This window comes from Oryzias melastigma, linkage group LG17 (genome assembly GCF_002922805.2).
Source record: "Oryzias melastigma strain HK-1 linkage group LG17, ASM292280v2, whole genome shotgun sequence".
In the NCBI taxonomy this organism is placed as follows: domain Eukaryota; kingdom Metazoa; phylum Chordata; class Actinopteri; order Beloniformes; family Adrianichthyidae; genus Oryzias; species Oryzias melastigma.
The window spans coordinates 1,207,834-1,222,283 of record NC_050528.1 but is presented as its reverse complement, the minus strand read 5'-3'; the positions used below and the strand labels follow the sequence as shown (position 1 = coordinate 1,222,283).

Below are 14,450 nucleotides of genomic sequence, written 5' to 3'. Positions count from 1 at the left end.
TTTTCTATATTTGAACGAGTCAAAGACGGACAGCATTGTTTTCGGCGACACCTCTACAGCTGACTCCACCACTGTCAAAAATCTGGGGGTTATCTTTGACAGCTGTTTTAAATTTGACAAACAGATTGACAAAATGAGTTTTTATCACCTGCGCCTTTTAGCAAAAGCTAAACCGTCTCTGAGCCGCAGAGATTTAGAAACAGCCATCCATGCCATGATCACCTCCCATAGATTACTGTAACTCTCTGTACTTTGGTGTCACTCAGCGATCACTCGACCGTCTCCAGTTAGTTCAGAATGCAGCAGCACGACTGTTAACTGGAACATCCAGACGAGAACACATCACTGCAGTTCTCAAGTCTCTTCACTGGCTCCCAGTTCATTTTAGAATTCAGTTTAAACTTTTACTGTTTGTTTCTAAGGCTCTTCACGGTCTTGCCCCGGTTTATGTAACTGAGCTTTTAAATGTCCGTAGCCACTCCAGAGTTTTAAGGTCTACTAATCAGTATCTGCTCGAGGTGCCCAGGTCACGACAAACGTTGGGGTGACCGTGCCTTTTCCGTCGCTGGCCCTCAGCTATGGAATAGAACTCCAGCAGAACTCCAGCAGAACTCCAGCAGAACTGCGCATGAAGTCAGATCTTAACAGCTTTAAATGCTATTTGAAAACACACCTTTTTAGAATGGCTTTTAGTGTTCAGTAGTGGGTGGCATTTTATTTTATTTTCATTTCTTTTATTGTGTTCTTATTTAACTTTTGTGTATTTTACTGCGGACTGCTTTTGTAATTTTATGCTGTTTTTATATTTTGTTCTTAATTCGTCTTTTTTTTGTATTCTTTCCTCCTTTTATTGTGAAGCACTTTGGTATGCTACAAACAATTGTAAAGTGCTAAACAAATAAAGTTCATTCATTCATTCATAAACTAATTATAATTTATTTTATTCAGTGATTAAATGATGCATTTTTTAATTGTTTGATGTGAATTATTTTTTGTAATTTTTTATTGTAATGAATAACTGATTTACTAAGATCAGTTTTTGTATGCAACAAAAAGTGTATGTCTATGCAGTAAAATATTAAATTTAATGTTTAAATTAAAAGGAAACTGCAAAACACCAATTTTAGTGCATTTGTGGTTTTTTTTCATCATTTCTGCAACATAAATTTTCCAAGATTCAAACATAAAATGTGTGGAAAAGTGCAGGTTGATGGTTCATTTGCTTAATAAGATGTAACACACATTTATTCACCAGGAGTATACTTTTTTAGTTTTTGACAGCAACTTAAAAAATAAATAATAAAATACCAACTTGTCTTTCAAAATGAAAGCCAGAGAGTGGAACTTTTAGAGTAAATTTATGTCAAAACTTCACTGTACAACCAATGCAACAAACGAAGGGTTACAGCGTTCACATGTCAGTCATGCTGCCAGGAAGAAAACGTCATCAGAACAGAAGGTCAGGATTTCAAAGTACAAACTGAGTTCAAACAACCTCGCAGTGCAGAACATTTCCTCCAAAAACACCAAGAAATCACAGGAAGCAAATGAAACATTCATGTTTCAGTGTCTGCTGCTTCCAGCTTCCTCACCGTTTCAGTGCACAGAAAGAGAAACACATTAAAATACAGAGCTGGAGTTTGATGCACGATACAGACCAGATTGGATTAAATACGCCATTCGCTGCGCTGTCCGTAGTTTTCTGTTCGTTCTGGGATCTTTTTGCTTTCGGGGATTTTTCTGTCTAGAAAATGTCCAGCTGAGATGAAGCGGAAGAGCTCGAGGCTGAAGCTTCCTCCTCTGTCAGCTGCTGCTTCTGTCTCCGGGATCCAGACGCTCGGTTTGCATCCGGCGGCACAACTTCTTCTTCTCTCTGATTCCCTCCAGCTCCAACTTTAAGGGGAAGGAGAGAAAGAGAAACGTCCATGAGTCCCACTTCCTGGATGAAGCTGAGCTGAAACTCAACTGTGATTTCAGGAGTTGAAAACAGAAAAACATTCAAGAACAGACAGATTATTCTCTCTTCTGGAGGTATTTAGGAGGACGAGACGACGCTTTGATAAGGTTTTCATCTCAGTGATTATTGCAAAGATGTTTTTTCTTCTGACGGATGACAAGCTGCCGTTTCTCCTCTGAAGGACAAAGAAAAAATGATGCTCCGATCTCCGTTTGTCATGAACTGAATATTTACTGTTTCATCCACGAGAAGGAAAAATGATTTTATTTTAATTATTTTCCTTTCATGAAGCATCAGAGACACAAACTCGTACAGAACAGACAGTCCTACGACTTCATGAACGAAAGGAGCAGAAGGAAGAACAATGTTCTCTATGTCTGCCCTGATCAATCAAAAACATATATTTATATATATATAAATATACATATTTTAGATCAACATAATGTAATAAACAAAAAAGAAGCAATATCAAAATAATTACTTTTAACAGAACTCTCCAATTTGATCTTTGAACTGGGGAATATTTGTAGAACTTCTTAAATACTTTTGTTGTAAGTTCAAAAGTTTGAAAGCAATAAAAGAAAAACATTTGTTTTAAAATGATGCGAGCGACTGGATACTTGAAGTCAAATCTCCTTCTATGATTTAAATCTTCAGTAAACTCTATTTTTAACTTGAAACATTCCTTACAGATTTTGTTCTATTAAATCTTCAAATTTCAGAAGATCAGATTTGATAAAAACACATTTGTGCTTTCTCTATACCTAAGTTTTCTATTATTCTAATAATTCTTTTCTGTAATAAACATAAAGGTATTAAATAATAAAATTAAATTGCTTTTATTGAATTACCCCACACTTCCACACAATAAATGAAACAAGGCACAGTAAGTGAAAGATTTAACATTTCAATGTTTTACCTGATAAAAGAAACTTAACATTATTCAAAACAAATATATTTGTTGACACTTCAGCTCTAACATTTGATATATGAGGTTTTTAAGACAGATTTTCATCAAGAATGACTCCAAGGAATCTAAACTCAATTCTTTCACCATCATAGACAGAGTGACATCATTCTGTTTCTTTTATACAAAAACATAAACTTGGTTTTCACCATCACAGCTTGTTTTTTCTGAAACCAATTTTTAAATGTAATCATTTATTTTTAAATGTTTTAAATCCTTTCCAGAGCGAAATAAGGTCGTATCATCTGCAAATAAACAAGTTTCAGTACATTACAGAGTTCCCAGATGTCATTTATATATAAAATAAAATGAATTGGACCCAAAATTGATCCTTGAGGAACACCGTATTCAATATCCAGGTGTGTTAAAGTATGACCTGCAAACTGCACATATTGTTGCCTTTTATTCAAATAATTAGTTTACCATTTAAAGGCCACACTTCTTATACCAAATGAATATAACTTTTAAATTAAAATAGAATGATCAATGGTGTCAAATACTTTCTCTAAATCAATAAATACTTCTACTGTATAGATTTTACATCAAATGCTGACGATAAATCTTCAGTTATTTCCATCATTGCCAAAGCTGAAGATCGGTTTGAACAGAAACCATTTTGAGCGCCATATTTTATTTTTTCAACAAACTATTACATTTTCAACAATTTTTCTAAGAATGAAGAAAGTGAAAGTGGTGACACTGGCCTGTAGTTATTGAATGTTTGTCGCCTGATTTGAAAAGCAGTTTTCACACCATACCTGCTTTAAAAGAGATTAAACACAACATAGAGAAGTCCATGAGTCAAATCAAACACTGACCTCATTCAGTTGTCGATGTCTGATATGTGGTTATCTATCTGCAATGCAGGAAGAGACAGAAGTTCAACAGTAGTAACAGAATTCTTCTTTGAATGTTTTCAGATTTCTCTGATTCCTCCTGAAACTCATCGATGAAGACGAGTTTCTGGTCTGAGGGGAACCGAGTCCCATCTTTACTTAAGGTCAGGGAAAATGTCAAACGGATTTCTTGTTTGTTCAGTGGAGCGTCGGTAGAAAATGTTCCCAAACATTTCAAATATTCAGAAGAGCAGAATGAGCTGAAAAAGGTCTGAACTTGAGACTAAACCTGACCTGAGAGCAGGAAAACCAACACCTGTCAGAGCAAACTTCTCCTGTGGCCCTCACCCCCCTCACCCCCCTCTTACCCTCTCCTGTGGCCCTCACCCCCCTCACCCCCCTCTTACCCTCTTACCCTCTCCTGTGGGTCACGAGTCATCACACGTCTCACTCCAACATTCACCTGGATTCCAGGTTTTCTAAGTGTTCGTTACTGAAGTGAAAGCTGCTTCATTCGATCCAGAGATTCAAGTTCAAGAGTTTGAGAAAAGCTCCTCCCATAACAGACATCATCCCAGCAGGACTCCTTTAAAGTCAAACTCTGATCATCTTCTGATCTGTTCATAAAAACGTTCCTACTGAAGTTATGATGATGCTGTTTTCAGACTAAATCTAAAAAACAGTGTTGTTTTCCAGGACATAGTTACTGCAGAGTTACTCTTTCCTGTGCAGGGAGCTTGTGGCTCCGCCCAGCACATTTTCTATGTCAAAAATATGATCTTTTTCAAACAGCATTTTTTCATCTGCTCCTGATTCACAAAGACTTGAATAAAGAAATATTCAGAAATACAAACTGAAGCTGATTATTTTTATTGGCCATCTTGTTTTTTTTTTTTCATTTTCTTTCTATTTATGTATGTATCTTAAAGGCCTCGTGCAGTGGCAAACATTTTTTTAAATTTAGAAAGTCAATAGAACTTGGAAAACGAATCCAATAAAAATATTCACTTAAAATGATCCAGCCCGATTTTATTGATCATTTTATGGTCGTGCACAGCTTTAAATTTGGGCGATAGGTGGTGATGGGCGGGGGCTGCGCGTGACGTCACTTCAGGGATCCCAGAGTGTAAACAACAATGGAGGACGGTTTGAGAAGCGACGTAGCCTCACGGCCCCGGGAGGGAGTCAAAATCCTATTATGTTAAGTAATTCCATGCCCAGAAAGTCATCACAACACTAGCGGATCTAGTTGGATGTTCCTGTACTGACGTCACACGACCTATGACCTACTTATCGGTGGCTGCACACGACCGCGCTATCTTTGAACGCTTGAGAGAGTGCACGGGGCCGCGGGGGACAAAATAATTATACGGGGGTTCATTTGTGACATAAATACTAATGTTTTATTGCAGTTTAAGAAAAATCATGATTTTCACCGCATGAGGCCTTTAAGTTTTTATTAATAAAGTTTATTTAAAAAAATCTGAAACAGGAAGTGACTTGAATCTGAGCGCGTCTCCTTCCTGCAGGACCGAGGACGGCCGCCTGGTTTGCTCACCATGTCGTCGGTGCCTTCATCATCAAAGTCGTCTTCGCCGCCGTCAGTCATCTCCCCCGCCTCCACCTCGCCAGCCCCCCTCACCTCGTCTCCTCCAGAGTGATCTGCGTCACCGTGGAGACGCTCGCACACCTCCTCCTGTTTCCTCTCTGACAGAAACAGACAAACTAGAACGTTTCTTTTCCTCCTGATGTCCATCCTCAGAAGAGGAAACGACAGCGATGAAACTGGATCTCACCAGCATCACAGCGATGCTGCTTCTCGATCCTGTCCAGCCGTCCCAGCAGAGAGTCGATCTTGGTCTTGATCTGGGACAGCTCCTTCTTGATGGTGAGGAGCTGGTCTGTCTTTACTGCACACATTCAACAGACGGAAGATGAGCGTCCAGAAGGATCTTAACCAGCAGATACAGCTCACTCTACAGGAGAATTCAGTCTGAGCTTCTTCCAGCCTTGAAGATACAAAAAATCTGAAAGTTCAAACTGAGGAACTTCCTTTAAACCGTTAAGACCGGTTCATTCTGCTGTTGTCATTGGAGAGTTTTAAAGACAGAAACAAAAACAAGACAAAAAAACATTTTAAAGTCATTATAACTATAAAACAACCTCTAAGTTGGCAAAAAGAATTTAGTTGGAAAAAAAGTTCTTCTAAAAACATTTCAGATGAGTTCATGTTCCAGAACAAACTTTAAATTAAAAATAGATGAATTGTTGATTCATTTAAAACACACAATCATATTTACATCTTTGTTTCCAGATAAAACGTTTGTAAAAACCCAACAGCAACAACCGGGCGGTGAAGGGAAACCTGTAAAGCACCAAGGAACTGACAGGAAAAATCCATTTTCTAGATTAAGAAATTTCCTTTTTCCCTTTTTTGATAACCACAAAAATGTTGTTAATATCTTTTTTTTTTTTATTGACAGAATCAACTATAATCTATTGGGTGATTTGGTCAGATTTTGCTCACAACAATTAGTTTAAGATGTAAAACTAAACTATTGCTGTTACTGTTGTTGAAAAAAAAAATCACCTTATTTAGCCACTGATGTCTCATGTTTGATGCTCACATGTTCAACATGGTGTAACTGTATTAAATAGAATTATCAACAAATTTGAATTTTTTCAATAGTTATTTAAAAATGAAAAACAACAGATATTTATTCTCACCATAAAGTTTAGAAAATTTGCAGAACTTTTCCTCCTTTGAGATTTCATGGAAGCAGCCATTTTAAAATGAGCAGGAAGATCCCTACTGCCCCTAGTGGACGGATGAGGAACTGCAGGACAGGAAACGTGGACCAAATTCTATCCAATGAGTTTGTGAGAACTGGGATCCTTCTAATGAGGAAGAGCTCCCAGAAATGAATCTGTTCATATGATACCGATGTTTATCTAGACCACAAGAGTCAAAGTCACAACTGAAATAGAAACCAACTCACATTTTGGGACTGTGATGGAGGAGCCGATGTTGAGCGCTCGAGAGGATGAGGAGGAGGAGGAGGAAGAGGAGGAGCAGCCCCTGAGCGGGAAGGAGGACTTGGCTCTGCGTGTGGAGGGGATGAGCAGGCGGGAACGTTTGATGGGGATGACGGCGCGGCTTGGCGGCACCACCCGCCCGTGGTACTCCAAGAGTCTGGAGACACGAAGAGGAAGAGAAGGCTCTCAGCTGGTCTGAGGGGCGTGGTCTCACATCCCATCAACTTCAGTCACATAAACCGCCCGACAGCCTCATAAATGACGGAGGCTCACGGCGAGCCGTAGACCTCCCTCTCACTCGTCTGAGACGCAGCACGCCAAAGAAAATGCTGGAGGAAGTCCTCCACTGCAGTGAAGGAGGAACGTCTGACATCCAGCTGATGAAAGCTTCATTAGTGGAGGAACAAAAAGCTTTTCATTAGTGCAGCCAAGGAAAAATCCTCTTTATTCATCGCTGCAAATGAGAGCAAGAATGAAAGTAAAAAAGAGGAGGAGGTCTTTCTGCCCGGAGCAGGTGAACGTCTCTGAGAGGATCTTCTGTTCAAACTCACCTGCTGTAGAAATCCTCTCTGTAGTAGTCGAAGTCAAACTCGTAGCCGCTGTAACAAAAGACGGAGGAAACACTGTTGGACCGCTGAACCTCTGAGCAGAGTTTGAACAGAGTTCTATTTTTTAATCAAAGCCAGGATCATTTATGTCCAGAGAAACTGCAGATAAAACGGTTTTCTAATCAGCAGTTTTCAGAAGTGTCAGATTCCTCCTGAAACTGGATCAGATCTGAAGCGATTCTGGTTGAGTCCAAGTTTCTTATCAAAGTGTAAAAAGTTATTCCGAATTGAAAAACAGTATTTTTCAGAGCATAAATAGCATTTTTTTTGCATATCTTACTAAAGGGTGCGACTTATATGTGATTTATTTTTTAGCCACTAGAGGGCGCTGTAGCTGAATCAGTATGCCTGATGCTGCAACAGCCTAATTTCCCAGCCTGGGATGAATAAAGTATTTCTACTCTATTCTATTCTATTCTATTCTATTCTGTTCTATCTGCTACCGACAGCAACACAGAAGAAGCGCCGCTCAGTCTTATGTCGTCTCGGTGGAATTGTTCCCGAGCGACACAGAGGATGCAGAATTTAACAGATTTATTGATTTAAAATGATTTATCTATAACTAATTGTTCATATTACATTAATATACTCGATTCCTATCAAGGGATTTTTGTGCCACCATATTACAAACGAAAGTCACAGTTTTGAGATAAAAAATTCCTAAATTGCAAACAAAATGTTCAATTTCAAAAACAAAAATTTGCTAATAAAACATTACATATCTGCAGTTATTTGAATCGTTTCAAATAATGAATAAATAATGTCAGGAAGGTTATTTTGTCTCTTGTTGAGTAAGGAGTGGTTTTTGATCTGTTACTAATTTAACCAGTAATCTCCGTGATCGTATGAATGACCAGTTTTGGTAACCCCCCCCCCCCCACCTACACACACAGATATCACTGCACGCTAAAAAGAAACTGTAGCTGCCTGACATATGTTAAAAAAGCATTTATTTATTTTAATTCTCAAGACTTAAAAACTATTCGCCGAATTCTTTTTTTAAGCATAAAAATAATTTCCGTAGTCGAGAATCGAACTCGCAAACTCCGCAGTGAGAAGCAGCGTTGCTGACGACCGAGCTAATGTTTGACACAAGTAAAGGATGGTAGATTATTTCAAATGGTTTCTCGGTGTTTGACATCCCATAATTTCAATTGTTAAGGGTCTAAAATAAGGAAAAGAAAACTGTATTTTTTAATAGCGAGTCCCTGGAAAAACTCACTATTTATAATATCGCTGAAATAAAAATGAATCAGGAAACTGCAGTCAGTCGACTCGTGTCCTCCAAATCCTCTACCGACGTAAATAACATTTCCTCTGGATTAATCAGCCTCCTCTCTACATGATCCTCTATGAATGAACATGTCATTCTGGTTTCTGCGTGGTGGAAACGTGACGTCTCTAATGTGAATGTTCTCTAAATGTTCATGAGGAACTCATATTTGAACATCCGTCACTTTAAAAAGGGGCGGAGACCGCAGAGAACTCTAAGTTTCCTGAAGAAAACCTGCTACCGACCAGGTTTCGTTCACAGACTCAGTTACCATAGTGATTGATTCTGAGTTCAGCTTAACCCGCTTCTTGGAACGGGCTTGGTTTCGCCCACTTTCCCGGGTTTGAGTTATCTCTCTTTCTGGAACCGAAAACTCAGAGTTTTACTGAATTTGGAGTTCACGAACTCAGAGTTCCAACAAAACCTGCTTCTTGGAATGGTCCCCTGGTCATCACGGGGAAAATAATCACGCGATGAACTCTTCACACTGACCTGTAGAGGGAGGAGAGCGGCCTCTTGGAGACGATCTTCGGCCTGTAAGGTTTTGGTTCACCAGCCATGTTGATGTCTGGAAAAGAAGGTTAAAAACGGAATTCAACAGCATTAAAAAACAAACATTGTTATGAGGAGATAAAGTTTGAAAAACAAAAACTCCTGAAGAAAAACTTCAGCGTCAGGTGTTCAACCTGAGAACGCAGAGAAACGTCTGGATTCTGTCTGCCGAGTCCTGAAGATCCCTCTGCTCTTTGTCCTTTTATGTAAGGACATCTGTTGCTTGGCAACAAACAAGCCAGGAAACCAGTCCCAGATATAAATCATATTTATGTTAAAACACAAACAGGAGAAATTCGTATTCAGGACAAAGAAGTTGTCATCAAAAGAGACACGTTAAACGTAAAACTAAACATTTCCATATTTTTCTGCAAAGTTGTGCACAAAATATGAATGTGTGCACAACTTTGTATTTATGAATACAAATTTCTCCTGGTGAATTCTAAATTATTATGAATGTTTCTTTTTGAAAGTTATCTTACCCCATAAGTGATAATCACAAGAAAAAAAGTCTCCGCCCACAAACATGTGACCCATCAGGTGATTACCTGTTCAGAAAGAACGTTTATGGAGTTTGAGTCTGAAACTCTGGAGAACAGAGAACCTCAGTGGTCCTCCAGAACCTCAGTGGTCCTCCAGAACCTCAGTGGTCCTCCAGAACCTCAGTGATCCAGCAGAACTTCAGTGATCCTGCAGAACTTCAGTGGTTCTTCAGAACCTCAGTGATCCTGCAGAACTGCTGTGATCCTCCAGAACTTCAGTGAGTCTGAAGTCAGTGATCATGCAGAACCTGCAGCAGGTTCCGGGTCCAGAGACATTCACGCCTCCACAGCTGCTTTCGTTTCTTGCATCAATCAGAATTCACGTTTCAAACTAAATAAGATCCGCGGCTTGATGACGTCACAAAGTTCTCTCATCTGGTTTTCCTTTTTCCAGATGTTTCCTCCAAACAAACCAAATGAACTTGAGTTCCCGCGTGAAGATGACCCGGCTCGAACGGCGCGAAGCTCGGACTCACGTCTGCCTTTGAACATGCTCATGACGCCGCGGAGGAGCGCGCGCCGCCGCCTCTTTCCCGCCGAGCCGTCGGATTGAGCGCCGCCGCCGCCGGAGCTTCACCTCCAGACAGGACCGTACCATTCAGCGGTGAGCCCGGGGGGGATCACCCCTCCAGCCGACGGCTGAGCCCAACCGGAGCTCTGAGATCAACCGGAGCTCTGAGATCACGGACACGCGCTTTGGGGCAGAGTAACAAGTCAAATGTTAAACTTCTGTTTAGATTGGATTCAGACTTGAAGTGGTTTCATTTTCTGTAAAAGTTTTGTTTCGAAGTCTTTAAAATATTCTGATCATCTCCTGATTTGTTTTCAGAGTTCCCACAGATCTTTTAATCATGGATGTTTAGCCAAACTCTAAAAATCTGTCATTAGGACATAGTTTCTGCAGAGCGGCAGGTATTCATTAAAAATTCACCTCTGAGTTGTGGGCGGGACTGCTGGTACAGTTTAACCCCGCCCCTTCCTGTCATACATGTTTATGTGCTGTTTAGCTTACAGCCCCCCCCCTCCCCCAACCACAACAAATGTTAATCAGTATCGTTTCTATTCAGCCGTTCGGTTCTGATCCGGATCAGATCCCGGATCAGACCAGGAAAAGAAAGACGTTCATGGATCTATTCGTCTGCAGGTGGATGATCAGAATGGGGCGGAGCAAGGAGACCGTAGCCCCGCCCAGTATGCACAAGCACGATCTTTTGTTCCTGATTCACAATGATTTGAACTCAGAAAAGCAATTTAAAGCTTAATTCTCTTTATAAATGTTCTCCATCAGAAAAATAATACAATAACATGTTAAAATAAAAAAAACTAAATTTTCTTAATAGTGGTTCTTTAACGCTGCTGCCTCAGATGTCGTGTTATTTTTTTTTAGGAAACTAACTCCGGATAGGTTGGCGTGGATACAAATCTGGACAGAAGTTTGAGTCATCTTTATGAATCTCAAGGCTCGCTTGAAGGTAAACACAATTCTAAACATATGATGGTAATTCCTGCTTCATTTAATGACATCACTGAAGGACTGAAGCCGTCTCCTCCTCAGGCCAACGTCCACGGAGCGTATCTGAGTCACGGACTCTGGAATTCATTAACGCTCACAGAGAGGCAAATAAACCCAAATGTTCTCTATGGAAACAAATCATTCATCAAGTTTGATATGAAGAGTAGCAAAGCTGTCATCCATCCATCATCCATCCATCATCCATCCATCATCCATCATCCATCCATCATCCATCCATCATCCATCATCCATCCATCATCCATCATCCATCCATCATCTATTCATCATCTATCCATCCATCATCCATCCATCATCATCCATCATCCATTCACCATCCATCCATCATCCATCCATCATCCATCCATCATCCATCCATCATGTTCATGTTGGACAATTCAAACTAAAAATGATTCTAGTTTTGTTTTATTGTCATTTTCCATATTTACCAAAACAATAATTGGTTAATGGAAAATTCCAGATCAGTTTCCACAGTTTCTAATCTGTAACGATTAAAGAGTCTTGAGATCAGACTCTCTGAGCTGAGGCATGTTTTTGTTGGTGCCTCTCATACACATGTACAGCAGTATTAGTGCAAAGCTCTCATCGCCATCTAGTGTTCATGCAGGCAGAAATGAGGAGAAAAAAATATTTTTATTTTACTCATTATCATTTTTTGATTGAGACTTTTGACATTAGCACCTCATTTCCTGATCCTCATGGAGACAATGTTCTGGCCTCAAACCAACAAACTAAGACACACGTTTATTCTTGTCAACATTTTGTTTATTATAATGAGAAGAACCAGACCTTGTAAATAAATCCTGTATCTGCAGTACACACTTGTACCACTGAGAGGCGCTACAACCTTAGAGAGAGGAGCTCCAGCATCTGAAGAGGATGTGAGAGGCCTGGTTGTAAAACATGAGGGAGGAAACATCGACGCATCTCTGACTTTAACACGCAGAGGCAGAAATCAGGAGGAGGAGCCAGAGGAGAACCTCCCTCCTCACCTGCAGGCCTCCTCACCAGGGTGAGCTGCCGCCGGAGGACTCGGACTCAATCAGCTCCAAGTCTTCATGTCGGCTCTCCAGAAGAAACTAAAGCCAGGAAATCAGTCCCCAGAGGCGCCCGCTCTTCCAACCGCTCAGACGCGGCGAGTAGGCGGGGCCTCAGCAGGCCCACCTGAGTCAGGACATCCCAGATCTGACTGTGACCTTCCTGCCACATCGCTGCAGGATCGTCGCCCCTCGCTGGGAGTGACTTAAAGTGCTGACAAAGATATCAACAAATCTTGTTTGGCGCCGCTTCCTCTCGGCGTGAAGGAGCCAAATCAAATATGAGGCTCATGTTTTAAAGATGAGGCGTGAAGGGTTAAATCAGCCGGAGGAGATCATCTCTACTGCAGGGGGACGCATTACTGAGGCCTCTGACATTTACGGGGCGATGTAATGTGAGGGATTTACCGTGTGACGCCCCCTTCCTCCAAACTACGGCGGCGAACCTCAACATACTGATGCTATCAGACCGACGCGTCTGCAGTTCGTCACAAACATCACGACCAACGTCTGCAGTTTGTCACAAACATCACGACCAACGTCTGCAGTTCGTCACAAACATCACGACCAACGTCTGCATAACAATACGGAGAGAGCGTTTAAGTGGATGCAAATTAATCGCCCGACTTTGTGCTGCTAATAATCTGAATATTAATGGAATAAGACTTCATAAATCACTTTAGTGCTGATCGTCTTTGGTTCTGATTATGTCCGACTGTTTCCATCCTAAACGGGACGTTTCTCAGAAAGGAAGCTGGAGGAGTAAATAACCCAGTTTGTTTCTCTCTCCCTTAACCTGTTAGCTTAAATTAGCTTAACGTGAAGAAACGGAGAGAGCTAGAAGAACTCTTGAGTGAAAATCTGCTGCCGCTGAAACTCACTAATGACCAGATTTGCATGTTTTCCAGGTATTTTAAAGACAATGATCAAACTTGCAGCTTCAGCTTTCTTTGCACTTTGCTGGGAGGCAAATTGACTCCCAGGAGACGCGTCTCTTTCTCCAGCTGCTCAGCTGCTGCACACAGGAGGGAACCATGAAAGAAAAACCCAGAAATGGGTAAAGAGATAACAAACAAACAATACATCTTAAATTATTACATTTTACAGAAACGAACCAACAGTTTCACTGAATCATTAAAACAGTCGACTTAAGCCTCAGTTACAGGCACACGTATGATGGGGGGTCAAAAAGATCCATAAGGAAACAACCACAAACGATGAATCTGTCAAAATTGAATCATTAAAACAGGCAGAAATTTCCCACAATGCATTGGGACAAACCACAATGCTTTTGGTAGAACTTCCTTTGAAATGACCGAGTGAACTGGAGCTTCTTTCACCCTCAGTTCCATGTTTATAGACATAAGGATCAATGAGACCACAGAAAGAAGACCCACTGTGAGGCACGGGGGAGGCGTAGTTATGGTCTGGACTGCCTTGCTGCATCAAATGTGCAGCCAGAGACTGAATCTGAATTCTTTCATTTATCCTCTAAACATCGATTTAGAAATATTGTCTTCAAATTTGGACGTCATCACCACTCGATGATGTCATCGATCGTCGACGGTCATCTGTGCTTGGAAAGTAAATAACATCAGTTTAACAACTTTAAAAAGTCATTGCTTACATGTAACTTCTGTCCCTCAGAAGGATACACAGCCATCCCTCCTCACACATTCCCCTTAAAAAGAATTTTGGACACAACTGCAGCTTTAAAAGCCTCTACAAGTGGAGGGAAGAATTCAGATTCAGCCAGAGTCTCAGTTTCAGGGTCAAAGTTTCCAACAGCAGAACGACTCAAATGGCTAAAAAGAAACTCCTGAAGGAAAACACTCGTCTGAAAGGTTCCTCCTCTACGGGGGGCTCCTCTGTGAAGTTCCTCTGTGGTCTTAAATTTCCACCATAAGTCTCCCACGAGCGTAGATCAAACTCCATGAATGAACGTTCCACGGACGCAGGACAGTCTCTGAGCCCGCTCCTCCACGTTCGTGGGAGTATTCTTACGCTCCTAAAACTAGTTCTGCCCCCTGGTGGACGACTGTGCTCTTGAGCTTCTCCGGCGCTCGTATGAAACTCATTGAAGGGAAAAAAAACAAACCCGGAAATACGCG

The 14,450-nt window shown here is 40.8% G+C and overlaps 1 protein-coding gene and 1 long non-coding RNA gene across 6 annotated transcripts in view; one reads left to right on the top strand and one right to left on the bottom strand.

Annotated features, from left to right (window-relative positions):
• Nucleotides 1–1,339: 1,339 nt before the first annotated feature.
• LOC112147851 (RNA-binding Raly-like protein) overlaps nucleotides 1,340–14,450 on the bottom strand; it is a 36,980-nt gene continuing 23,869 nt past the window's right edge. For 3 of the 5 annotated variants that reach the window (XM_024274496.2, XM_024274495.2, XM_024274497.2), the window contains 7 exons: nucleotides 9,170–9,245; nucleotides 7,348–7,395; nucleotides 6,760–6,953; nucleotides 5,557–5,670; nucleotides 5,319–5,485; nucleotides 3,743–3,780; nucleotides 1,340–1,893 (listed from right to left, as the gene is read on the bottom strand). In XM_024274496.2, coding sequence (XP_024130264.1) covers nucleotides 3,748–3,780; nucleotides 5,319–5,485; nucleotides 5,557–5,670; nucleotides 6,760–6,953; nucleotides 7,348–7,395; nucleotides 9,170–9,245 — 632 coding nt within the window. In that variant the 3' untranslated portion in view covers nucleotides 1,340–1,893; nucleotides 3,743–3,747. Of the gene's footprint in view, nucleotides 1,894–3,742; nucleotides 3,781–5,318; nucleotides 5,486–5,556; nucleotides 5,671–6,759; nucleotides 6,954–7,347; nucleotides 7,396–9,169; nucleotides 9,246–9,363; nucleotides 9,608–14,450 lie in introns of those variants that run through there. The other 2 variants (XM_024274499.2, XM_024274498.2) reach the window with 2 other exon arrangements.
• On the top strand, nucleotides 10,153–11,485 carry LOC118599964. Its single transcript, XR_004949519.1, has 3 exons — nucleotides 10,153–10,375; nucleotides 11,159–11,243; nucleotides 11,327–11,485. It is a non-coding gene; the product is annotated as an uncharacterized LOC118599964 (long non-coding RNA).